General features: G+C 42.4%; 1 protein-coding gene across 4 annotated transcripts in view; it reads left to right on the top strand.

Annotated features, from left to right (window-relative positions):
• The window catches only part of SLC4A8 (solute carrier family 4 member 8), a 73,116-nt gene extending 49,157 nt beyond the window's left edge, over window positions 1–23,959 (top strand). For 2 of the 4 annotated variants that reach the window (XM_058558237.1, XM_058558235.1), the window contains exons 17-25: window positions 646–759; window positions 3,169–3,330; window positions 4,222–4,473; window positions 7,210–7,278; window positions 8,424–8,597; window positions 11,667–11,804; window positions 15,114–15,205; window positions 17,251–17,346; window positions 18,514–23,959. In XM_058558237.1, coding sequence (XP_058414220.1) covers window positions 646–759; window positions 3,169–3,330; window positions 4,222–4,473; window positions 7,210–7,278; window positions 8,424–8,597; window positions 11,667–11,804; window positions 15,114–15,205; window positions 17,251–17,346; window positions 18,514–18,526 — 1,110 coding nt within the window. In that variant the 3' untranslated portion in view covers window positions 18,527–23,959. Of the gene's footprint in view, window positions 1–645; window positions 760–3,168; window positions 3,331–4,221; window positions 4,474–7,209; window positions 7,279–8,423; window positions 8,598–11,666; window positions 11,805–15,113; window positions 15,206–17,238; window positions 17,347–18,513 lie in introns of all 4 variants that reach the window. The other 2 variants (XM_058558236.1, XM_058558234.1) reach the window with 1 other exon arrangement.
• Window positions 23,960–24,486: the final 527 nt, after the last annotated feature.

The raw sequence follows: 24,486 nt of genomic DNA, 5'->3' as shown, positions 1-24,486 counted from the left end.
AGAAGGCCTTTGGGTTTCTAACTCAGCGAAATGAAGAGCCATTTCAGAGCTTTGGTAGAAGAGTGATATGATCCAACTTATGTTTTAAACGATCACTCCAGTGGCTTTAAAGAAGGGCAGAAGTGAGGTTAGGAGTCTGCCGTAGTTACAAGAGCTGATGGTGACTGATCTAGGTAGCAACAGTGGAGGGGTGAGAAGTGCTCAGGTTCTGGATATGTTCTGAAGTCAAGCCAGCAGGACTCACATGCAGATGGATTAGATGTTGGGTTTGAGGGAGAGGAGGAGTTGATGCTGCTGCCGACGTTCTTGGCTGGCACAAATGGACCTTGGCTAGTCCCAAAAAATCTTCCAAGTTCTCAGAACTATTGCTTAAACCTGGTCATAAATGCTCCAAACAGAACACTTCAGAGGCTGGGGTGGGTTGCCCTGGAGTTTGTCAGATGATTCATTCTCCCCGTCATATCTACACTTTTTGGGTATTAACGTGGGCATATTAACGTATTCCTGTTGTTTAAATATGCTTGTATTAATTCACCTATAAAATTAAAGCACTCCTCTGAGGATTTTTAAACCTTTTACAACACTAAGTTCTCTTCTACCCCATTTAACCTCCTAAAACACTTTTCCAATCCTTTCTCATGCCAGGTACGCTCCATGGTGAGTGACTTTGCTGTTTTCCTCACTATCTTCACAATGGTGATTATTGATTTTTTGATTGGCATCCCATCACCAAAGCTTCAAGTTCCCAGTGTGTTCAAGGTAAACAGATCTCAGGGTACTTGGTGCCCTCATGTGGTTTCATAGAATCTGGTCCCGAGTTTGATTTCAAAGGCCTTCCTGTATCCGAATCATGAGTTTTTCAGTCCTCTAAATCTGAACCTTGCTCCTCGTGCCTTACCACTCAGAAAAGCAAACTCTTCAGGCTTGGCTAAGTTCAGGTCAAAAAAGTCAGAGAACAGAAAACTTAAGATTGTTTAATGAATGAAAAGTATTATTTATTATCATTAATGCCACTTATTGTTTTTAATATGTTAAGATTTAAAACAAAGGAATGTGTACATTTATATAAATATATACCAGATACTGTGGGAATGGGGTCCCTGGAAGAAGCCTGGTTAACAGCACTTGCATGGAGCATCAGCTGTTTAAGGGCCCTGGGAAGGACGAAAACGCTGAATGTTGGACTCGGCCCTCCCCTCAAGGATCTTGCCATGTGAGGAGATGGGCTGGCCCAGTGGCCTCATCCAGGGTCTAGGGCCCCTGCCAGAGTAATCATGATATCTCTTCAACCTTATTCCATTGTTTTTTTTGTATAACTCTCTATAATCCATAATATTTTTCAGGAAACCTTATACAAAAAGTAAAACAAATGATTAATACATGGGGACTCCAAATCTATTTCAGTTTGGGGGCAGTAACTGAGTAAACTGAGAAGATAGAAAAGCTGAGCTCGGTTCCATAGATCCCCACAGGGTGGAGAGAAGAGAAAACCTGGGTGTACTCAGTGGCTGGAGAAGAAGCATAAAATGAGAGGCTGGAGAGGCTGGGAGGAGAAGGAGGACAGGAATGAAGGCAGTCCTTGACTCGTACAGGCAGGCAGCCTTTGTCTTTCCTTTCCCTCCCTCTCTCCCTGAAGTAGGCCTGGTTAAAAATATCTTTTTCCATATTGCCTGAAAATTTTTTATTTTATTTTGTTAAGTTCACTGAAATGCCACCAGTTAGAAATTTATGGATTAAAAAACTCCTTCTTTAAAAATATAATACCTCCGAGACTGTCATTCTCACCTTTGTGTGAAGGAGCGCAATTAGCTTTCTCTCTAATACCTCACTGAGGTCAACCCTGCAGGAGGAATGGATTTTGTGTAAAAATAAGTAATTTGGGAGCATTAAGCAGTCTTTGGAAAGGTTCCCTGATGGGTAGGCTTAAGATAGTCAGAAGGCACTGAATTTCTGGGACATCTGGGAGGAAGTCCTCTCAGAGGTGGGAGAAATGAGAAAGGGAATTGGGAGAATGTCAAAGAAAATGTTGCTCATTGACAGACCTCACTTTCAGGAAGCAGCAAAGAAATTTCCTTCCTTCTTTCCTTCCCTATTATACCACATGGCCCCCAGCGACCAAGACCCAGTCTGAAGGCTAGTACTATTACTAGTGGGTTAATGTCAGTCAGGGTTTAATAAGTTTTTGTGTTGGCCTGAGAATTTGACTATCACTTAGAGCATTGTTACTAAGGAAACATAGATTCTGTAAACTTTCAGAACCTAACCCATTCATAATTTGGGACTTGATGATGTTATTGAAGAATCTTTGAATCCTAAAGACGTGTACGATATGGAACCAAAAACTTTGGACATTAACAGTCTTTGTTTGCTTTATTCATTGAGTTTGGGTCAATTCCGGGCCAATTTGTATCCCTGGCCTTTGATCCTCCAGCACTACTTGCTAAACAAGGTGACCTTCTCTTCCCCTGAGTTCCCTGGGGGTTTTGGAGGATCTAGGAGACTTTGGGTGTGTCATGAACACCCAAATAAGATGTATGAACAGTGGTTTTACAGGGATGCTGGAGAGGGTCCTAGATCAAACAAGTCCCCTGGTTCAGCAGTCTCGGGCTTATCTCTCAAGTCTCTGGTGCCCAGGCCCCTGTTTCACTGCTGAAGGGAGAAGGCCTCTGGACAAATCCAGTCTAAGCCTGTGAGATTCCGTGCATCTGGCCCTCCTTTGCCTTTATTTGTGCTGTAGACATACATTATAGGGCTGCTGGAGGAGAGTGGTGAGGACGGTAGTCAAAGCTGTTTACATTTGGCTTTGGAAATGATTAAATTCTTTTTTGACAACAGATTTTGTTATCAATTGTATTTTACTTGGGCTAGTGTTGAGATCAAGTTGCTTTCTCTGTACATAGGGTTTGGAGAGTAGGGGAAGGAAGTGAAGGATTAACGAATATTCCACAGGAAGTTGACAGCTGAAGATTGACTCTTTCAAAGAGGATTTGGAATAAGGTCATAGATTTCCTGAGGAGTTTCTGTATTTCACGCTTTTTTTTTTTTTTAAAGGATTCTCATTCAAGAATAAAAAGAAATGTGGATATTGTGATTCAGTTTTATCTGTTTTGCCCTAATTACTATAGTTAACTTAAAAGACAAAAATAAAACCTTGTTTTCTCTCCTTAGCCAACAAGGGATGATCGAGGGTGGATTATTAGTCCCATTGGTCCCAATCCCTGGTGGACTGTGATAGCTGCAATTATCCCAGCTCTTCTCTGCACTATCTTAATATTCATGGACCAGCAGATCACAGCTGTCATCATTAACAGGAAGGAACACAAGCTCAAGGTAACAAGAAGTTCTGCCCTAGAAGGAATAATAGCAGTCTGTTACATTTTTTGATTTTAGGGTAGGCCCATTTAGACCAGGAACTGTAGAACCTGAATAAAAGCAGACATGGAAAGAGCTCATAAGGAGTCCAGGGGTTTCCAATCCCTAGAGTAGGGTATGATGGTATGATGTGAAAGAAGCTAGGACTCCATTAACCTCCTCTCAAACCTGTAGGGAAGGTGGGTGGACAGAGTTCCTGGTGGTCCCTATATAGCCACTTACTCTGGGTCAGGCTTATCTTCCTGGATTCAGGTTGGGGTTTGGGCCACTGTTTTCTACAGGCAGATATTCTCCCATTGGTGGCCATGACTGGGGTTTTCAGAGTGAACCTTGAGCCCAAGGATCCTCAGGAGGTCGGGTTGGTTGCAGTATATTTATTAATGAGAGACTTCATGCCTTCATCTCTATTCTTTCCTTACGTGGAGTAGGCAACATCAGATTTGGCAATGATCTGGGGGTCTGTTCGGGGGGCGTATTGTAAATGACAAATAAGGTCATTTATCTCCAATTCCTGTAGTGTCTACCATCTAGAATGGTCAAGACGTGCCTTGGTTTCTTGTTACTCTGCCAAGAAAAGATGAATCTTTGAATGTGTGGGACTCAGGGTGAGATCTTGGGCCTCTTGGATAAAGATTGGACATTGGTATGTTTGGACAGGCTAAGGTTTCCCTTTTTCTTCTCTGTTCCCTCCAAACCAGGAGGTGCTGGAAGACTTATCTGGGATCATTGGACCCCTTCTTCCTTACCCTCACATCCCTTCATGCTTTGAGCCTGAAACTCTTAGCTCACTGTTCTGTGCCCCACTACAGCCAGCCCACTGATGGTGACGGAGACTCTGTTTCCCCACAGAAAGGCTGTGGCTACCACCTGGACCTGCTGATGGTGGCCATCATGCTGGGTGTCTGCTCCATCATGGGCCTGCCCTGGTTTGTGGCTGCAACTGTTTTGTCCATCACCCACGTGAACAGCCTCAAACTGGAATCTGAGTGCTCTGCTCCTGGAGAACAGCCCAAGTTCTTGGGCATCCGAGAGCAAAGAGTGACAGGCCTTATGATCTTTGTGCTGATGGGCTGCTCAGTCTTCATGACAGCTATATTAAAGGTAATCATTCATTCACTCATTGGGTAAATATTGAATATTGAGTGCCTGATTTGTGCCAGGAATCCTGTTAGTTGCGGAGAATACAGTGGTATGCTGAACACATACACCTCCAGATACCTGCCCTAAAAGAGCTTATTTTAGCAGGGTAAGATAGACAAGATGTAGTTAAGAAAACAAACATGATAATTACAGAATATGATAAGTGTTAAAAGGAAATACATAGTGCTCTATGGAGCTATAGAGAATTAAGGGGGTGCTGTCTTTAGTTAGTGTGGTCAGAGAAGGCCCAAGGAGATAGTATTTAAGATGAGATGGAGCCAGCCGTGTCATGGATGGTGGGAGATGGCATCAGGGGAAGGGAGAAAAGTAGTCTAGTCAGGCCCTCAGGTGGGAAAGAGTGGTATGTGTTCTAGGAAATATCAGGGCCATGTGGCTCAAGGGTGTTGAGTCAAGGCAAGAGCACAGAGAGATGAGATTGAAGAGTGAGCAGGGGCAGGTCACGCAGGGCCTTGTTGACACTAGTAAAGGTAGCCTTTGAAAGATTTTCACAGGAGAGGGACGTGATCCATTTCATATTTTGAAAAGATCACTCTGGCTGATGTCTAGAGAATAAGTTTCTAGGGTTTGGGGAAAACAGAAACAGAGAAACCAGTGAGGCTATTACAGGTAAGAGATGACGGTGGCTTGGATAAGGAAGTTGGTAGTAGGGATGGATAAAAGGCACGGCTTCTCTATAACTTGAATCCAAAGATCCAAAGGTCTGCTGGTTGACTGGATGTGGAATGGGATGAGGAAAATGTAAAAATCAAAATGCCTGTTAGGTTCTGATTTGACCATCACAGTGGAGAGTGATGGCATTTAAGATGGAGAAGACTGCATGAAGGAGGAAGTGATTTTGTGAGGGGTGGGCGGGGTGGTCAGATTTTGGGTGAGATATCTGGGAGGCATCTGAGTGACAAGGCTAGAGGAGGGTTCTGGACTAAAAATAAAATGTGGGAGTCAACACCACAGGGGTGGTATTGAAGCACAGAAGTAGAAGAGATCACTCAGGAAGAAGGGTAGAGATAAAAGAGAGGTAGGACTAGAGGGAAGAGAAGAGTCTAAGGAGCTCCTCTCAAGGTGGGTAGAGGAGGAGATAGCAACAGAGACTCAGAAGGAGCTGCCAGAGCAGTAGAAGGGAAACCAGGAGGGTGGGGTGTCAGGGAAGCCAAGCAAGGGGAGTGTTTCAAGAAGGAAAGGTTGGCTAGAAACTGTCTAGAAAGCTGAAGACTAAACCACTGCCATTGGATTTGGCAACATGGAGGCCTAACATGAGTTGACATGAGCAGATTCAGTGGAACAAGAGGGCAGCAGCAGAGTTACAGGAGACTGAAGAGTAAATAGGAGGTGAGGAAGTAAGAGTGTGGGCAGACCACTCTTTCAAGAAGTTTTCTGTGAAGTAGAACAGAAAAATGGGTTGTGGCTGGTGTGAGATGCGGGGTTGAAAGAGGATTTTTGGAAAGGTGGAAGATACTTTGAACATGAGAAAAAAAAATTTTTTTGTGGGTGTAAGGCCTGCATCTGGGAAAAATGGGATGAAAGTTCTATGGCCATATCACCAAGCCCCAACCATTCTGGAGTACTTACATATCTCCCTTGCCTCCTTTCCTGCTCTTTTTGGTGAATCTTCAACCACCCCAGCCTGCACTGCAGATGCTATTTAAGGGTGAGAATCGAGAGGGATGGGAAAGGATTCTGAACCATCTTCCCGTCCCCTTACTTTCCACTCAATCTTGCTGCCTCTCTTCATGCCCCGTACCCCCTTCTACTTCTACTTCTACTGTACCCGCATTTCCACCCCTGGTTAGGTGCCATCTGGAGGAGCCCAGAGGTTGCTGCTCCTTCAGAAATGTAACCACAAAGGCATGGTGGTGGGCATCGCCTGGCCGCCCTATAACTGTCTCAGGGGGATTATTTTAGGAAACCATTCAATAGTTATACAAACAAAGTTAGCACCAAATTGAAGTGTCTACTCACTCTAGAGCTGGAAAAACATAAAATCCAATAGGGATTTTTCTAGTTCTGAGAGGATTCTGTTTGGGAAGCTTCTTTATTCCCACAATAAAAGCAAGTTAAAGTTAGTCTTCAGCTGTGCGACTTTCTTGCCTTGACTCGCTAGGCCTCCTTTCCCTACCTCATAGAGTCGCTCTCAGGATGACCTAGGGTGATAGATGCGATGTGATAGGTGTGTATGTATATTCAAGTGAAATAGAAGAATGTTGATATTTCTCCCCAAATCATTCCCTCTCTGATAAGATACCTCTCCACTCCTGCCCTCAAGTCTCTGGTTAGTAAAAAACGGAAACTTTTTTAGTCCGTGTTAAAATATACCGAATCCCTGAGGAGATGATTATGTGATTACAAAAGACTGGAAAGTTATCAATTCTGTAAAAGAGGGACGTGTGTGTGTGTGTGCACGCCCATCCCCACGGAGGAGGAAGAGCCAGACAGGGGTAACCAGGTCCAGATTACACTTACGTGTAATCATTTCATTTCAGGACAAAATGATTGTTATCATTGCTAGCTTCTGTTTTTGCTTCTACTTCTAAATCATGTAAAGACAGCAGAAACTAATGCAATGTTTATGCAGTGATTTTGTGACTTTGCTTCCTTCTTGGAGATTTAAAAGTTTGTATAGTCTTGAGTGTGCTATGATACCAAATTTAATTTCTGGTCTTTCTGCGCTTTCATCCTCAGTTTATCCCCATGCCAGTATTGTATGGAGTCTTCCTCTACATGGGAGTATCCTCACTGCAGGGAATTCAGGTATTGCGCGGTTCACCCAGGGCAGTGTCTTCCCACTGTGAGCCCACCTGTCCTGACCAGGGAGGGACAGCTCCCCAAGGGAAGCACAGACCAGGTCTTGAGAAACCATCTCCTAGTCTTGCTGGTTAAGCTATTTTAGACATTTCTTGGGACATTGGGCAAAATACAGTTATGTTGACATGAGGGTGGAGAGACTTAACGGGGTGGCCTGGCTTGATGTCATGGTTCTAGTCATCTGTTAATTATTCAACAAATAATTATTATGCACATATTAAATACTAGGTGCTTTGCCAGATGTTGGTAAACTTAGATCCGAGAGGTTGGTCAAGAACCAAACTGGTTTCCACCCATGGACAGTACTAGGCTAGGTTCAGTGCCAGGCTAGAGTGAGGTGGGGGGGCTAACTGGGGGTACACTGATGAAGAGATTGGGAGTAGTGGGAGCTGCTCCAGATAAGCAGGCATTACTCCCTGTCATGCTCTGCCTTCTCCCATCTATCAACCCATTCCTCGGTCCTTTGAACAGAGAAAAATCAGGAGCGTGTTAATAATAACCTGGGTATCCAGAGATGCGATAACTTAGCTGCTGCTTCTATTGGTGGCTTGTTCCTCTTTGTTTTTACGGAATGTCCAATCATCATTCTTATACGCTGATTCTCATGTGACCTTGGGCAGGTTATTTAACCTCTCTGGGTCTCTATTTTCCTTTTTATAATATAAGAATGGTCGTGTTTTTTATATCCAGAATGTTATGAGCTTTCATTTTATCTTTTTACTGTAAATAATCAATGAAAAGCTCCAAGCTCCTCAAAGAACAGGTAAGAGCCATGGTTTTGATAATAAGCAGAAAGGTGCAAATGATTTATATTGTTTTCAACGCTCCCAAGAAAGATCTGAGGAGCCACAGTGTGGGATAGGAGAAAGAAATTTGAACCTTGGATTAGAAAAAATGGATTCAAATTTTGACTCTATCACTTACCCCTTGGCCAAATTACTTGGTCTCTCAGACTCAGTTTCCACTTCTGTCCAGTGGAAATGGTATTACCTACCTTTCAGAGCAGGTGATGTAAGAGACATGAATGGGCCTAACAAGGTTTCTGACCCAGAGAAACTCCCTGAAAATAAATGCCAGTTCCCTGCTTTCAGTTCTTTGATCGCCTGAAGCTCTTTGGGATGCCCGCAAAGCACCAGCCAGACTTTATCTACCTTCGGCATGTGCCCTTGCGCAAAGTGCACCTCTTCACCCTAATCCAGCTGACCTGCCTTGTCCTGCTCTGGGTCATCAAGGCATCTCCAGCTGCCATTGTCTTTCCAATGATGGTGAGTTTTAAAAAAGTATTATTTGTTTTTAAAAATAGTGATAAAATATGGGTAACATAAAATTTGCCATCTTTTTCTTTTTTATAATTTTATTTATTTATTTGTTTTCCCCCACAACCCCAGTAGATAGTTGTATGTCATAGTTGCACATCCTTCTAGTTGCTGTATGTGGGACGCGGCCTCAGCATGGCCAGAGAAGCGGGGCGTCAGTGCGCGCCCGGGATCCGAACCCGGGCCGCCAGCAGCGGAGCACGCACACTTAATCGCTAAGCCACGAGGCCGGCCCCGCCAGCTTTATTTTTAAGTGTATAGATCATTGGCATTAAGTACATTCACATTGTTGTGCAACTGTTGCCACCATCCATCTTTTTTCATCTTGCAAAATTGAAACTCTGCACCCAGTAAACACTAACTCCCCATTCCCTCCTCCCCCAGCCCCTGGCAACCACCATCCTACTTTTTGTCTCTATGAATTTGACTACTCTAGGTACCTCATATGTGTGGGATCATACAGTGTTTGTCTTTTTGTGACTGGCTTAATTTCACTTAGCATAATGTGTCGGAATTTCCTTCCTTTTTAAAGACTGCATAATTTCCATTGTATATATATATGCATATATATACATATCACATTTTGTTTATCCTATTCGTCGATAGACACTTGGATTGCTTCCACCTTTTGGCAATTTTGTAAATAATGCTGCTATAAACATGAATCATACAAATATCTGTTTGTGTCCCTGCTTTCAATTCTTTTGTGTATATACCCAGAAGTAGGATTGCTGGATCATGTGGTATATCCATTTTTAATTTTTTGAGGAACCACCGTACTGTTTTTCATAGCGGCTGTACCATTTTACATTTCTACAGCAGTGCATTGGGTTCCAATTTCTCCACATCTTTGCCAACACTTATTTTCTGTTCTTTGTTTTTTGGGTTTTTTGGGAATACAGCCATCCTAATGGGCATGAAGTGGTATCTCATTGTGTTTTTGATTTGCATTTCCCTAATGACTAGTGATGTTGAGCATCTTTTCATGTGCTTGTTGGCTATTTGTATCTTGTCTTTGGAGAAATATCTCTTCAAGTCCTTTGCCCATTCTTTAATCGGGTTTCTTGTTTTTTTGTTGTTGAGTTTTAGAAGTTCTTTATATATTCTGGATATTAATCCTAATGGATGGCAAGTTTTTGTTTTTTGGTTGGTCTTTGTAGGAGCAGCATTATTTTGGGGACCTTGAGGTGTGAATGCATGTGTGTAGCAGTTTGCCATGTTTATTTTTAAGGCTATCAGTCTGCCTGCCTGCCTGTCTGTCTGTCTGTCTTTCATGAATCTGATGTGGAGAGGATTCTTCATGTTTGCAATAATCTGCATGTTAACTTGAAAGCAAAATAGTTCCTAATTTAGAATTTATTGCAATCAGAGGTGTCTAAAATGGTGGAAATGCACTGTTTGAAGCCACTGGGTCAGAGGATGAGGGTGGTCTAGCACTGAGAAGTGACTGGATATCCTTACCTCCTTTCTAACTGCAGCAAGGGCTTTGGAGAGTAGGGAAGCTGAACTGTGTATGGTACAACAGGTGACAAGCTGTTTCCTAAAACTAGGGTGATGATGAATTCTTGCCACCTGACCGCCTCACTGTTTCATCTTCTCCTCTTGATGCCTTCTCTCTGGCTCAGTCTGTGTCATGAGGATGCTGAGAATCCAGTGGGCTGTTTGAAGGTTACCCAAAGGGTGGGCCTCCAGAGAAGAGGCCATGAGGGTGGTGTTCTGTTCTCGTTTAGGTGCTGTTGAACTCTGACTTACTGGGAGATTATTCAAGGGGGAGGAAACTGGTAGTCAGGGGTCTTTTTCCCTAATCACCAAGATATATACCCTCGTGATGCATTTCTTAATTTTTTCAGACTACATGTAGAGTTCTGCATTTGGGTGTTAGGTTCAGGAGTTGAGTGTTTGGTAAAAGAAATAGCAAATTCCTGACAATTCCTAGAAGGGGTACTATCAATTTTGGATTTATTGGGACAGTAGTCATTGAAATTAGAGAGAAATGTGGTTAAATTTAGTAACCCTGATTTGCCTCATTCCTTGTCCAGCCACCAGAGGTAGCTGGTGAACACCAGTCAATCTAGGCAGGTCCTTCTGGGTTATTATTGGTTTCCCTTTGGCTAAAATGGCCCTTATGGGAAAAACATGGAGCAGCAGTTGAGACACCCTTACCTGTTCCTATTGAGGAAATTAGCTGTCAAATTTTAGGCAAGTCACTTTCTCTCCCTTGGCCTCAGTTTCCTCGATTATAAAATGAGCATCCGTCCAGGCCAGAGGGCAGAGACGAAAACACCTAGAGATCCATGATGCAGGCATAAAGCAAGAATTTTGCAGGGAAATGTATAGACAAAGGATCAGAGGGAATCCAGATGGTCTTTCCAGGTCCCCTCACCCCAGGGTGAGGCCTGCTTGGGCTGGGTGTGGCTGCCCCCTCGCCCCCCGCCCCGACACACACACACAGCCGTGCTCTTGCAGAGGCTCTCCACCCCCATGCTGCCCATAGCCGTTGCTGCTGGCCCCAAGCCAGGGGAGCAGCTCTTAGGGCCATCTGCAGATGAAGGGTTTCTCTTTTCAATGAGGGAATTAGATTAGGTGCTCTCTAAGTTGCAGGGTTGTTATGATGATAGTTAAACAAAATATTGTATATAAAACACTTACCTTAGTATCTGGTACGAAGAGATCACTCAATAAAAGGCAACTATTATGATTATTATGAGTTTGATTTTGCTTGAAATGTCCTAGTGTGCTATGAAAATAAGACTTCGCGGGGCCGGCCCCGTGGCTTAGCAGTTAAGTGTGCACGCTCCGCTACTGGCGGCCCGGGTTTGGATCCCAGGCGTGCGCTGACGCACTGCTTCTCCGACCATGCTGAAGCCACGTCCCACATACAGCAACTAGAAGGATGTGCAGCTATGATGTACAACTATCTATTAGGGCTTTGGGGAGAAAAAAAAAAAAAAAAGACTTCGCTTTTAACTCCAGGAAGGAAACAAGCCCCTTTAATTCACTTTCTTTATTTTTCTTCAGGTTTTGGCCTTGGTCTTTGTCAGGAAAGTCATGGATCTCTGTTTCTCTAAGCGAGAGCTGAGCTGGTTAGATGACCTCATGCCTGAAAGCAAAAAGAAGAAGTTGGACGATGCCAAAAAGAAGGCCAAGGAGGAAGAGGTCGTAGTTCTTGCACCAACTGTACACTTTGGGGCAGCCTCGAATTACAGGACTTAGGGAGGGCCACATGAAACGTCAGCATGTCTGGAATCCCAAGGGTTATATTTAGGAGCCAGGAAGACTACTCCAAAGATGTTCTGAGCCCAGAGTGGATTAAGGATTCTTGTCCCTGTCTGTCCTTCATTTTCGGATTTGATAACCAGTTTTCTCCTTTGTCTGCAGTCTAGTCACCAGGTTCACACTTAGAAGATGAACCTAGAATCTGTTCTTATTATCAGATCTAATGGTTCATGTTCTCCCAAAAGGTCTAATTCGACAAGTATACAAAACCTATTATTTTCTGAGAGTATTTGTTGTGTATCTAATTGCAGATGGTGCTGTGGTTGGCACCATGCAAAGATAACTTGCATGGGACTTTCTGTCCTTCCTCGTTTCCCTCAGCACTTGGCATCTGCAGGCCACACAATGGACCCTTAATCAATGGCCTGTATGTGCAAAGAATGTATGTGTAGCAAAATGAAAATACCCCACCAAGAAATGAATGAGCCAGAAAGTGTTTCCAAATACAGTTAGTGCCTGAAATAGTGTCCTTTGAAATGTATTTTGAAGGACTTTTTTTCTAATATCTTAAATTTTAAAAATCTTGTATTATTTTTTCTAGCTTTATTGAGATATAATTGACATTGTGTAAGTTTAAGGTATACAGTGTAATGATTTGATATATGTATATATTGTGAAATGATTACCACAATAGGCTTAGTTAACACATCCATCACCTCACATAGTCACAGTTCGTTTGTGTGTGTGGTGATAACTTTTAAAATCTACTCTCCTAGCAACTTTCAAATATGCAATAGAGTATTGTTAACTATAGTCACCATGTTGTACATGACATCCTCAGAACTTATTCATCTTATAACTGAAAGTTTGTACTCTTTGACCACCTTCTCCCATTTCCCCTACTCCCTACCCCTGGCAGCCACCAATCGGTTCTCTGTTTCTATGACTGCAGATTTTTTAGATTCCACATGTAAGTGAGATCATACAGTATTTGTCTTTCTCTTTCTGACTTATTTCATTTAGCATAATGCCTTGAAGGTTCATTTAAATTGTTGCAAATGGCAGGATTTCCTTCTTTTTTATGGCTAAATAATATTTCACTGTATACATATTTTACCTTTTCTTTATCTATTCATCTATTGATGGCCACGTAGGTTGTTTCCATGTCTTGGCTATTGTGAATAATGCTGCAATGAACATGGGAGTGCAGATATCTCTTTGAGACAGTGGTTTCATTTCCTTCAGATATATACCCAGAAGTGGAATTGCTGGATCGTATGGTAGTTATATTTTTAATTTTTTGAGGAACCTCCATATTGGTTTCCACAGTGGCTGTACCATTTTACATTCCCAACAGTGCACAAAGATTCCCTTTTCTCCATGTCCTCCCCCCAGCACTTGTTATCTCTTGTCTTTTTGATAATAGCCATTCTGACAGGTGTGAGGTGATATCTCGTTGTGGTTTTGATTTGCATTTCCCTGATGATTAGTGATGTTGAGCACCTTTTTATGTTCCTGTTGGCAATCTGTGTGTCTTCTTTGGGAAAATGTCTATTCAGGTCCTTTGCCTATTTTTTAATTGGATTTTTTTGTGGGGGGGTTGCTATTGAGTTATACGTGTTCCTTGTATATTTTGGATATTATTAACTCCTTGTCAGGTATGTGCTTTGCAAATATTTTCTCCCATTCCAGAGGTTACCTTTTCGTTCTGTTGATTCTTTCTTTTGCTGTGCAGAAGCTTTTTAGTTTGATATAGTCCCACTTGTTTATTTTTGCTTTTGGTGTCATGTCCACAAAATCATTGCCAAGATCAATGTCAAAGAAACACCAAGAAAGCCAGTGAGGCCGGAAGGGAGAGAGCTAGCTGGGAGACTAGTGAGAAGTCTGTGGCAATGACTTGGGCAAGAGGTTGTGGTGGCTTAGGCTGAGGGAGAGGTGGTGAAAGAGGCTGGACTGGGGGCTTATTCTGAAGATAGAGCTGATGGGGTTTGCTAATGCACAGTGAGCACGGATGAAAGAGAGGAATCAGGGATGCCTCTTAGATTTTTGGAGTGAACAATTGGATGAATGGTTGGTTGTGCTTTTTATTAAGATGGGGAAGACCTAGGAACAGCAGGTCTAGGAGGAAAATCAAGGGATCTCTTTTGGATGTTAAGTTCGAGATGGCTGGTAAACATACTCCTTATTTTCCAAACTTTCTGAAGTAAACATGCATTTGTTAATACATGTTTTACATTATAAAATTACTTTAAAAACTAAATGAAAGGAAAGAAAAAAATGAAGACTTCACCCCACAATTTCACATCAACATCCAACATTTTTCTTCATTTCTTTATGTTATTTTTAAATCCTTAACATAGTTTTCATATATCTTATAATTGTATATTTGTATGTGTATATATTTATCTATGTTTTCTATATATATATATTCTGATTTTTCCCCTTCACTTGATTTCATAACAGTTTCATTTTTCTATGTCTATGTAGTAAATAATCATCTTTATTGTTTTAATGGATATATAATATTTTATAGTATTATCTCATAATTAATTTAAACATTCTTCGTTTGTTAAAATTTATAGTTGTTTTAGGTTTTATTATTAATTATACTACTTTAAACATCTTTGTATATATTTTTTTCTCTGTAATTATTTCCTTTAAATTAATGGGATTTTTTTAAAGAAAACACTTTATTATGGAACATTTCAAACATATACAAAAGTAGAAAGAATAGTCAGAATTCGTATTTCCCCAAATGTCTTATTATTATTTTTAACCATCTGTTTGTTTGAATCAGGATCCAAATAAGGTCCATATATTGCAATTGGTTGATATGTTGCTTAAATCTCTTTAGGGGTTCCCCTGCTGTCATTTTTTTTTCTTTTTGTTTAAAAAACTAGATCTTTGACCTATAGGATTTTTTGTCATTTAGATTTTACTAAATGTGTCCCTTGGTGTCATTTAACGTGTTCTTCTGTCCCCCATATTTCCAGTAAATTGGTAGTTCCATCTAAAGGCTTGCTCAGATTCAGCTCTTTTTTTTTTTTCTTTTCATACTATTCCATAGCTACAAATATCTGGTTGTCTCTCTTTTTGTGACGAGTCACATATATGAAAGAATATAATTATACTCTTTTATAATAAATGTGAGAGAAAATAAGGTATAAATTGTGGTGACAGAAAAATGGGCTGGTGTAGACTCATGGTTTTACTTGGTTCAAGATATAATAATGCCTCCTTTTCTTCCAGGAGGCCGAGAAAATGTTAGAAATCGGGGGAGACAAGTTCCCCTTAGAGAGAAGGAAGTTACTAAGTAGTCCTGGAAAGAACAACAGTTTCAGGTAAAACTCCCCAAACACCAAGGAGTCGACTATTTTGGTTATTCTGTAAACAGTCTGGCTTTGTGTGGGGTGGTGTCACAAATGCAGCTGTGGTTCAATGGGCTAACATTCAGTCTCCTAGTTCCAACTCGTGAAAACACCTTTCCTTTCATGGTTTACTGAGTACCTGCCGCATGTCAGGCACTGTACCAGGGGAGGAATCACGAGGAGAACAGAGGTGAGGAACGCATGTACTGAGCGCCTTCTCCATGCCGAGACTGTGCTAGAAGGTTTACTGTGTGCTCTCATTTGTCTTTACAACAACTCTCTGAGATAAGTCTCATTATCCACATTTGTACAGTGAGGAAACTGAGGCTTAGAGGGGTTTAGGTAATTTGCCCAAGATCGTAATGCTGCTAAGTAGAAAGTTTAAGACTCAAACCTTAGTCTTTGTAGTCCTCAAACCAGTGCTCCTTCTGCCTTTCTCTGCTCCCTTCCAAAGAAGAACAGGATATGGTCTTTGCTTCCAGAGAGTTCTCAGCCTGGTTGGCCTGAGATTCCCAGGCTGGGCAAGCCTTTGGGGATGAGCAGAGACAGCCCATTCCAGCTTGGCTCATGGCATCTACAGTCCTAGGACCCAAGGGGGAACCGAACTGGGATCCCCCAAAGTCCTTACGTCTGCCGGAGATTTTTAGCCCCTTTCTCTATCAAAGCTATTGGTCACCACAAGTCGTAGGAAGCTAAATTGGTCCGTATGTGGTTTCATTCCTAGCATTTTGTTTCCATGTGGAAGAGGTACACACAAGCTGAAAGAGGCTCAGAGGTTGAGAGGGGACAGAAAAGGAAGAGAGAGGGGATCTGGGTCATCTAGATCCTGGATAATTTATTGCTGAACATTGAGAGGATTGTGGTTTATAGTGAGGGGAAAAGGAGGAAAGTCCTTTTTTAAATTTTTTATTTCTTTATATTAGACAAATAAAAATAGTATATATTTAAGGTTTATAATGTGGTGTTTTGATATCCGTATATGTTGTGAAATGATTAATACAATCAAACTAATAACATATCCATCACCTCCTACAGTTACCGTTCTTTTTTTTTGTGGCAAGAACACTTGAGATCAACTTTTTTAGCAAATTTCAAGTATACAATACATTATTATTAACTATGGTCACCATGCCGTACAAAGGTCTTCAGAATTTATTCATCTTATAACTGAAAGATTGTACCCTTGGATCAATATCTTCCTTTTCCACCTCCCTACAGCCTCTGTTAATCACCATTCTACTCTCTGTTACTATGAGTCTGACTTTTTTTTTTTTTTTTTAACTGACCCCAAAGAAATGGAATCTTTGGACCTTAATAAACTTTCTACAAGTTGTTAGGGAAGCAGCCATCAGCTTTGAATTCTCTGGCAGCAAAGTAGGAGCAACGGTCCTTCTCTATTGGGATGCTGCCTCCTCTCTTGGCCTTTTAAAAGGAGACAGTCTGGCTTGTAGGAAACCTCAGAGTACTCAGGTTCCAGGAGACCAAGGACTGGATTCAAGGTCCTGATTCTGCACTTACTGATGTTTGACTTGGACAGTCACTTAGCCCTAGGAGCTTTGGTTTCTACATCTTCAGATGAGGGTGTTCATGATCTCTGATGCTCTGATAGATGAGGTGATATATGGTAGAAATCCTTTGTAAACTACAAATGGAAATCATTTGGCCATGTAAATGAGAAAATGAATGAAGAGTACTCAGCGCCGTGCCCGGCACACAGCAAGCGCTCAGTAAGTGGTAGCTCCTGATCTACCACCGTTGGCGTCCTAGCCCTATCGTCAGCACCCTAGGGGGCCCTTCGAAGGGCAGAATCGTGGGACAGGGCTGCCGCCACCTGGCACACCAGCCCAGCCCTCAGCGCCACCTCACGGGCCGCTTGCCCCTCTACATTCTGACCATCTGGCTCCTAGCACTTCTGCGAGCTGTTAGCGTTCCCTTCTGGTGGGGTGGTGGTCATCACAGCCTGAGATACGTATTTTATTTGTATGTCTGACATTTACTGTCCCAAGCACTGATTTCAGATGTGACCCCTCTGAGATTAATATATCTGATGAAATGCCTAAAACCACGGTCTGGAAAGCTCTCAGTATGAATTCTGGAAATACAAAGGAAAAGAGGTAAAGAGAACTATTACTTGCTGATTTTTATTTATTTCTGGCTTTTAAAAAAAGCAATCATGTTTAAAGTAAAATATATTTTAGTTGTAAAACTGAATTTGTCTGATAAATATCACTTCCAGGCCTGCTCCTAACCCCATGAGAATAGCTATAAGCCTAAGAAAAGCAAAAATGTTTTCTAACTATTTGAACAGATATGCTGTTTTGAGCTGCCCATTTACACAGGTCCAAAGTCAGGATGGAATTATTTTGAGATGTAAATTTGCTTTATCTGTTTAGTTCCCTAATCCTCTTTCTAGTTCCCATTTCAAAATCTATAGAGCATCTCTCTGGTTACTGCAGCCACACAGACTGGAAAATTGCTCAAATATTCGGATAGCATTGATAGTATTGATACAGACTTTAACCTATTTAACTTGTTCCATAATGAGAATTATTGCCAATATTTGAAATATGAAATTGTCATTGTTTTCTTATCTTGGAAACTAAATTCTGAATATCATTTGCCATTAGCATAGATCTATTTTAATCATGTTAGTGAAGAAAATGGAAGGATTTGAGGCATTTTTGCCTGCATTGAGGTAGACTGTGTACCCAAATTATGTGAACAATTTAGTCCAAACACCGTTTAAGTTTAAGTAGTAAGATAACTGAAGGCAAAATCTTAGGTCTCATTAAGGGCAACTTTTCTAGTTAAAAAAAAAAAAAGCAGGAGGCTAGGAATTAGGAGACCTGGTCTAGCTGTTAATTCCAATCATAACCTGGCAGACAACTGTTTCTGGCACTCAGTGGTCTCAGCAGTAAAACGGGGACACTAGTAACCAACTGCCCCACTCGTAAGTCTGCTCTGAGGAGAACCTGAAGTGCTTTGAAAAGTCACAGCCGCCAGTGGGTGGTGGTGGTAGGTTATTCCTTCATCGAATGGGTTAAAATAAATCTGTGCTGAATGTGAGTGAAATATAGAATCTTGTTTCCTTCAGAGGAAAATCCAGGCAGCTGTCGAAATGTATAACGCATATGGTTATTTTTAGTTGAGAACTAGTCTACTTGTAAATGAACTTAAAATATAGCCAGATCCAAATTGTGGTGACATCTTCAAAGTATTGTGTTAAAAGCAGGAATGAATCATGTGTTCCCTTTTTGTCTAATTGTAACACTTTTATTCAGTCTCTTCAACTAAAAGTCTTTGCTGGGATGCAAGATTTGGGCCACGAGGTGCCTCAGGGGAGTTCTGGTCACAGAGAAGATGGTGAATCTCTCAGAGAAGAAGCAAGACCAAGTCTGGCCCTGTCCTTGGTCATGTCAACGCCATGCCGAAGCATTGAGTTATTCGTGGTGTGCACTGGAGGACATCCAGCTGCCCCCTTACCAGCAGCCAGTCACCAGATGTGAACGTGGAAGCAGAAGACCAGCTCCTGTTGGTACTTGTCTTTCTTCTGTTTCTCCTCAGAACTGCCACCATTGAATACCCAGCTTCCCACTTTCCAGACATTTTCTCTGAACCTCTCTGCTGGCCTGCCGAGCCATATGGATCCATTCTGCCACTGAGGATTCCTTCAAAGAGGTCCCTCTTCCTAAAGGATGGAGTAGGGGAGTAGGAGGAGAGCGGAGAGAAAAGGGAAGGCTCTCCAGTCCCACAGTATCTGCAGGCTGCTAGGCAGCCCTGGGCCTTGTTTGATTGCCTACTCTGGGGGATGCTGGTCAGACCCAGAGGCTGTCAGGAGGGTTTGCTCAGCGACCTGGGCGTTGGCAGTGCCCACCACCAAGCCAGAAGATACCTCTGGCCCGGGTGCATCTTCATTGCTTCCTAGCAGCAGGCTGCATAACTCCGTGAGAACCTTGGATAGTGAAAGGGCCAAGAGGGACACTGGAGTTGTTTAGCTTCAACAGGAAGCAGCTCGAGGGAAATCAGTTACGATAAGTGAGGATGAGCAGCCTCTCTTGGTTTCATTGAGGACAGAGTAAGAGAATGAGCTGAAATTGCCACAGAAGGAAATAGTTTAGACACCAGGAAGGACTTCCTCGCCTGAAGATTTGTCATAGTGTCTGATTTCTAGATCTCCGAGAAAGGTTTGATAAGAGCTGTTTGTGAGTAGAAAGGGATTTAAGGTGTTTTTATTGCCCTGTTGTGGAAACATTCATGTCTTGCTGCTGTCTCTTGAGGACACATTCTGATTCCATTCCTGGAGAGATCCAAGTGCTTACGTAATGTCTCCTTAGCTGCCTTAGTAGCAAACCATCAATGGACCAAAACCACCTTCAGCCATGCGGTTTCTTCATCATCATAGATTTCTTTTGGTTGACACATGTTCTGCCACTCAGATGTAAAAAGCCACACTGGGAAATGAACTGTAAGTGGTGACATTAATTTTGGTATTTAGTTTAAAACTAATTTATGGTTATTCTCTTCTCTTCTCTGTTGCAATAATATCAAGGATTTGGGCTCCAGTGTGTATAGACTTTCCCTTCCTTTGTGCACAGAATGTGACTAACAAGTATGTTGGTACCCAGGGAATACGATCATATCAGTTTTCCATCCTGGAAAATCTTTGTACAGTGGGACATTCCCCCAGTGTGCTTTCCTTTCATAGATGAAGAGTTGGCTATATCACTTGATTGAATTTTGCATTCCTTAGACTCTTAACATATATTAGTGTATTCTAGTCTTACTCTAAAGATCTTTGATGTTGAAGGAATCCTGCATTTCTTTCATATTTCCCTATCTCTTAGAGCCATAATTATTTTCATACGCAGATGATTTTCAAAATATTTAACAACTGGTACAGGACGGAGACCAACCACTCAGAACGGATGCCTGCTATAAACAAGCAGTAGGTATGGCCTTACCCATGCCTACTGGCTGAACGTCATGCTGCTTTCAAATATTAAAATGATATCCCTTTGAATTGTGGATATTTTTCCTGGTTTGTCTGATTTCTACTCACAAGGCTGTTTTAGGGACAGCCTCAGCTTCCTTTCCTATGGTGCAGACAGGAACAGGAATGTGTTTTTGAAGTATACGGGCATTAAAACCTTTGCGAGCCAAAGCTTCACAGTTTATCACTTTAGGATAAGTGTAATAATTGTACCCATTTCCCTACCTAATTCAGAAAAATTGAAAGGCAGCTTTGTCAAAGAGAAAGCTTTCTTGCTGACTTTCCCTGTCTCTCTCTGGCTGCTTCCTTGAACTTGCCTCTTTTTTCATCTTTCTTCCCTGAGAACATCCCCCCACTTTCTTCCTCCATCTTGCCCCTCCCATCTTTTCCTGCCACCTCTGTAGAGGGAAGATGGGGACTGCTTCACCTGTTTCCCTAGCCTCAGCGTGGCTGGAAGGAATGTAACAGAGTGAGTCCTTCATGCAACAAAACTAGATGAAAGAGCCACTCAGAAAAATCTCTCTCCTAATATGCTGATGTCTTGTGATGCCTTGTGTATGCTGGGCTTCTGGAGAGAGGGAACCTGTCTTGGTTAACTCTGTGCAGTGCAGTTACAGGACCACGCATGCACTTTCCTGAGCCAGACCCTCCTCAGTTACTGCACCTTAGGAATGTCAGCTACCTTGTGCCAAGGCTTTTAGGCCATTAGATTTTTCTCAAACGATAGCCAGCCTCATTTCTGCTACATCTCAGTGATGGCAACCATTCCCTACTCTTACTCTCTCCTCCTTCCCAAGTCTCACCAAACACTCAACCCCAGTGCTGGCTGCTTTCTTGCTCGGGTCTGTGGCTGTGACCATGATGGCAGAGTCAAGCTGGGCACCGTTTGGGGTGAGAAACTGGGAGGGGAGGTGAAGCAGCAGCAGTGTTTGTGTATGTGTGTGTGTGCATATGCATGTGTGTTTATCAGCAAATGAGAGTATAGCCGTAAGATTTCATTGCTGCTAATAAGCAGCCTTGTGCACCGCGTGCACAAGGGGATATTAGAAAAATATGGCCGTATCCCTTCTAGGGGTTCCCCCTCTCCAACTTCTCTGATGGAATAGCTTGAGGACAAATATAGGCAGATTAATCTATAAAAAAAGGTATTTAAGCTCAACATTAAGGAGAAACTGATTTAGGGGTGGAAAGAAAGGCCAGTAGGTAATTTCTGTGCCCAGGTTTGCTTGGGCCGGAGAAGCAGTCCATCTCTTTCATGACAAGGGGAGATTTCAGGAATAGTTTGAGTGTTGGCAGGCCAATGCCCTGACAGGCTGGTAGTGTAGAGGTAGGGAGGGAGGGAGGCCAGAGATTTAAGAAAGTGATGGTGAATAGAATCTTGGTTCTAAGGAGAAGAACTGCTGTTGCTCAGTGGGTGGGTTACTTCCTAGCCCATGACTTTCAGGAAAGGGTTGGCCTAGAGAGAAAGGGAAGACCAGCAGAAATATGCTGTGAAATTACCAAATATATTTGGTTGCATCAAATGCAGGCTAGCTCTTTGTGGCTATATATGATTTCAGATTTCTGATGATGGGGTTATCAGGAGATCTGGTCTTGAGCACATACAGCTCCTATCCCCATCTCCTTATTCATATAACTTTGCCTTTAGGGTAGAGGGGTAGGGAACCATGTATTTCCGAAAGACGGTGTGAATAGTTGCTATTTCTCTTTGTCTGAGATGTGACTGGCTTTTAAATTAGTCATAAATGTTTGATAAAAGTCTGGTATATGCTATGTCCCAGGCTTGGTTGACAACTCAGACTATGACAACCATGACCTTTAAGAGGTCTCTGGTTCTGGAAATCTGTGGTTTCTGGTTGTCCAAAAAAGGCAATTCCCAGTTCTACTTTGTTTTCTACCTACTCAAGGCTCCCGACTTCTTCCTTAATAGAGGTGTCAGTAATTCTCCCTGCATTTTCTCTGCTGATTTCAGTGTCCAGTGTTCTGCATCTCCCAAGTTTTTCTGAAGCATGAGAGAAACTTGACCACAGGGCCCCTGGCTTTCCTTTTAACTGGCATCAGAAGTACTATCTAGTATGTTCTCTCTGCTACTTTATCAGCTTCTCTAAATTTCTTCTTTTGCAAGCGAGTTAGCACCTCTTCCTAGGACTTTTAAGCAGTCTTTGCCAGTTTGTTACTGCATTTTCCTTGGCCGTCTCAGGTTTCCAAGCCACATCCTGGCGGGACATTAAGCAGCGTTGCAGTGAATGTTCTCTGCCTTCTTGACTTTCTTTTGATTGTAGCTGTCGGGCCTGTAGGGAGAAATCCTCCCTGCCAAAGGAGGCATCGTCCAAGTTCCGCCCCCTTTACTGACTCAGCTTTTTCAAGCACCCTTTGTTCTCCTTTCTGCCTTTTCCTCAGTCCTTCAAGTCCTCCTCGGAGGGAAGAAGTTCTTGGTCAGAGGCCCTAAAACCCACCACCAGTTAGGGGTGGTGAGAGAGGCAAGGAGGTTGGACAGTTCTGAGGCTTCTCATGGTTATTTCCTTACTTCGTGGTTGTTTTCCTTCTTTAGGATGAGGGATTAAGAATTCTCAAGCCCTCAGGTTTATCCTTATTTCAGCGTAAACAGAAAAAGACATTCCAAAACCAAATAGAAGTGATTTTTCTACCAAATCTATTCTTTATGATTCACGGTGCCCTTGGTCTCTTACATTAATTACAGAGAACGGGCAGTTGACTCAGTTAACATTTCTTTACCAGAAAGAAGGCTAATTTTCATAATTAAAAGAGGTGTGAAGTAACTCTTGAATTTTTATGCTTGAAGCATAAAAAGAGGAAAAGAGTGTTACGTGAATCTTTTCAATAGGAAAATTCAGCAAGTGGAATGATTCATCCATAGGCATAATTCTTTCAGGAGATTCTGTGCTCAAAGGGAATGGAATGGTTTCTGATCCTTCTGAAAAGAAAAGGAATGGCATTTTTCTTAAACTTAACCCACTTTCAGCTTTGGAGAATACAGAACTTTTTCTTCTAGCTGATGGCATTAATATTTCCTGAGAGAGAGAGAACCCACCCACGGCACTTTTCTGAGCCCAGCAGAAATCAGCAAAGCTCGGGCTTCTCTTAGCGGGTTTGCTGTTGACGCCAACATGCAGGTTTTTCACACGTGCAATAATGTTGGAAAAGAAGCACCAAACTGAATGTGCAATTACTCGTTTTGCAAAAGAGGCCAAAATCCTCCTCCTCACTCCTTTCTCCGATATTCGCTCCTCCAAGATGATGAGCTTCCTTCTTGTTTATCTGTGTCTGTCTGTCTGATTGGTTAGATATGGCTGCCCTCCCAAGCTGATGGTGTCAGGTGGGGAGCCGAGCAACCTTCCCACGGAAGGGGACAACTTGAGGTGCTGGTACATTTCCCTTGTTTTCTATGTTCTTCTTTCTAGTGGGTCTCATGTAGAGATAGAGATATTTTTGTTTTAGAGATTCTAAAGTATATATTTTTAGTGTAAGAAATGTACCCTCTCTACCCTCCATGGTGTAAATAGAATCGAGAACAAATGTGTCCTTGTGACAACCCCATAGCAATCTGTGGTAGGAATAGGACCCTGCTCCCTCCCACCAAGTCTCATGGTCTGTGTCTGTGAACCAGGGGAGGTGACTGTGACACCTCCACCTGCCCAGACCTTCCTGTGCTCAATGGGTGAAAAATAAAGTCTGTGTAAACTGTGTAAACACCTGTGGTGTTCTTTGAGCCCAGACCAAGGGGCTGAGCCAATGCTGACCAACTTCAGAACTTGTGAAGAAGAGTTTTGAAGATGGGCGAGAGAAAGGTGTGGTGTCTGCTGAGTGTGTCTTTAGAAGGCATGTACACCTCCTCAGTGCAGACCCTGAGTCGTCCTTGGGACAGAGCCATGGAAGGAGGCTGTCAGGGCCCTTTCTTTGGGGACCACTTAGACTTATGTTTGGATAGGGGGACAGGACAGCATGAAAAGAAAGCACATTTTGGAGATACAACCAAGGTGATGAGAGAAACTGCTAATATTTGAGGACTCTCCACTGTCTAGATATCCGGATTTTTAAAATCTGTCACTCAAGAGTTTTGGTTTTGGGGGGTGGAGGGTGCTCCATTTCTTTTCCTCTCAAATCCAGTTGTTGGAGTGTTGGAGAACAGGGGAAGTGGGAAGCAATGGAGTAAGAGTAGAGAGACCAGTGAGGGGGTGACAGGCAAGGGTGGGGGAGAGGCAGTAAGCAAGCTTTATGGAGTGACCAGAAAGGCATCAACTGA

Source organism: Diceros bicornis, chromosome 17 (genome assembly GCF_020826845.1).
Source record: "Diceros bicornis minor isolate mBicDic1 chromosome 17, mDicBic1.mat.cur, whole genome shotgun sequence".
Classification (NCBI taxonomy): Eukaryota; Metazoa; Chordata; class Mammalia; order Perissodactyla; family Rhinocerotidae; genus Diceros; species Diceros bicornis.
Note: the sequence above shows the minus strand (reverse complement) of the source record. Positions and strands in the feature narration are given on the sequence as shown.